The sequence below is a fragment of the Acanthisitta chloris genome, unplaced genomic scaffold (genome assembly GCF_000695815.1).
Source record: "Acanthisitta chloris isolate BGI_N310 unplaced genomic scaffold, ASM69581v1 scaffold11474, whole genome shotgun sequence".
Lineage (NCBI taxonomy): Eukaryota > Metazoa > Chordata > Aves > Passeriformes > Acanthisittidae > Acanthisitta > Acanthisitta chloris.
The window spans coordinates 2,928-3,655 of NW_008668773.1; the positions used below are offsets into that span (position 1 = coordinate 2,928).

The 728-nt window shown below is 66.2% G+C and overlaps 1 protein-coding gene across 1 annotated transcript in view; it reads left to right on the forward strand.

The window, feature by feature from the left end:
- The window catches only part of TNKS1BP1 (tankyrase 1 binding protein 1, 182kDa), a gene marked incomplete at its 5' end in the record, with an annotated part of 3,989 nt that overhangs the window by 2,778 nt on the left and 483 nt on the right, over positions 1 to 728 (forward strand). The window contains 3 exons of the mRNA XM_009073069.1: positions 6 to 100; positions 331 to 460; positions 552 to 688. Of these exons, the coding sequence (XP_009071317.1) occupies positions 6 to 100; positions 331 to 460; positions 552 to 688 (362 nt within the window). The remainder of the gene's footprint in view (positions 1 to 5; positions 101 to 330; positions 461 to 551; positions 689 to 728) is intronic.

A 728-nucleotide genomic window follows, 5' to 3' on the forward strand; every position in this document is an offset into this window, starting at 1 on the left:
CCCAGATGGAGAAAGCCCCCCGGGCTGGGAGGAGCAGCAGCTCTCCCTGAGCACCCCCCAGCCCGAGGGGTCCATGGAGCAGGAGTTCCCCTTCCTGGAGGTGAGCGGGAAGAGGGAGCAGCTCCAGGCTCCCCCATATGGCCTAGAAGTGCCTGGCTGTCACAGGGACATGCGCTTGGGGATGGCTTTGTCCTCTGACCCTGCTGCCCCCAGGGGCAGCCACAGATTGAGGGCCTCCAGTGTTGCTGTGGGGGTCCATGGGCCTGCTGGCCTGCATGGGCATCCCGGGGCTCCCCGTGCTGGCTCTGACCTGTCCCATGGGCTGAACAGGACACAGAGCTCCTGGACAGCAGCGTGTTCCGGAGCAAGGCCAGCCTGGGCCGCAAGCGCCCGCACCGGGCACCAGCTCTGCGTCCTGTTACTGCTGAGGGGGATAGCTGGATCTTCCGGGACTCCACAGGTGAGCCTCGTGGTGATGGGGATGGGATGGGAGGGAGGTGTCTGTCTTGGCACAGGTGTCTGACAGTGTCACTGTCACTGTGTCCCCACAGAGCCCCGGCCAGCCCCAGCAGCATCCTCTGACGAGGAGGCAGCGGAGGAGCCCCGGAGCCGACGAGTGCGCAGCTCCCCCTCAGGCAGGGGGGTCAAGGTGCCCCTCTTCCCTGGTCTCAGTGCCTCTGCCATCAAGGTGGGACCCGTAGGAAGGGCTGAACCAGGGGAGGGGAAAC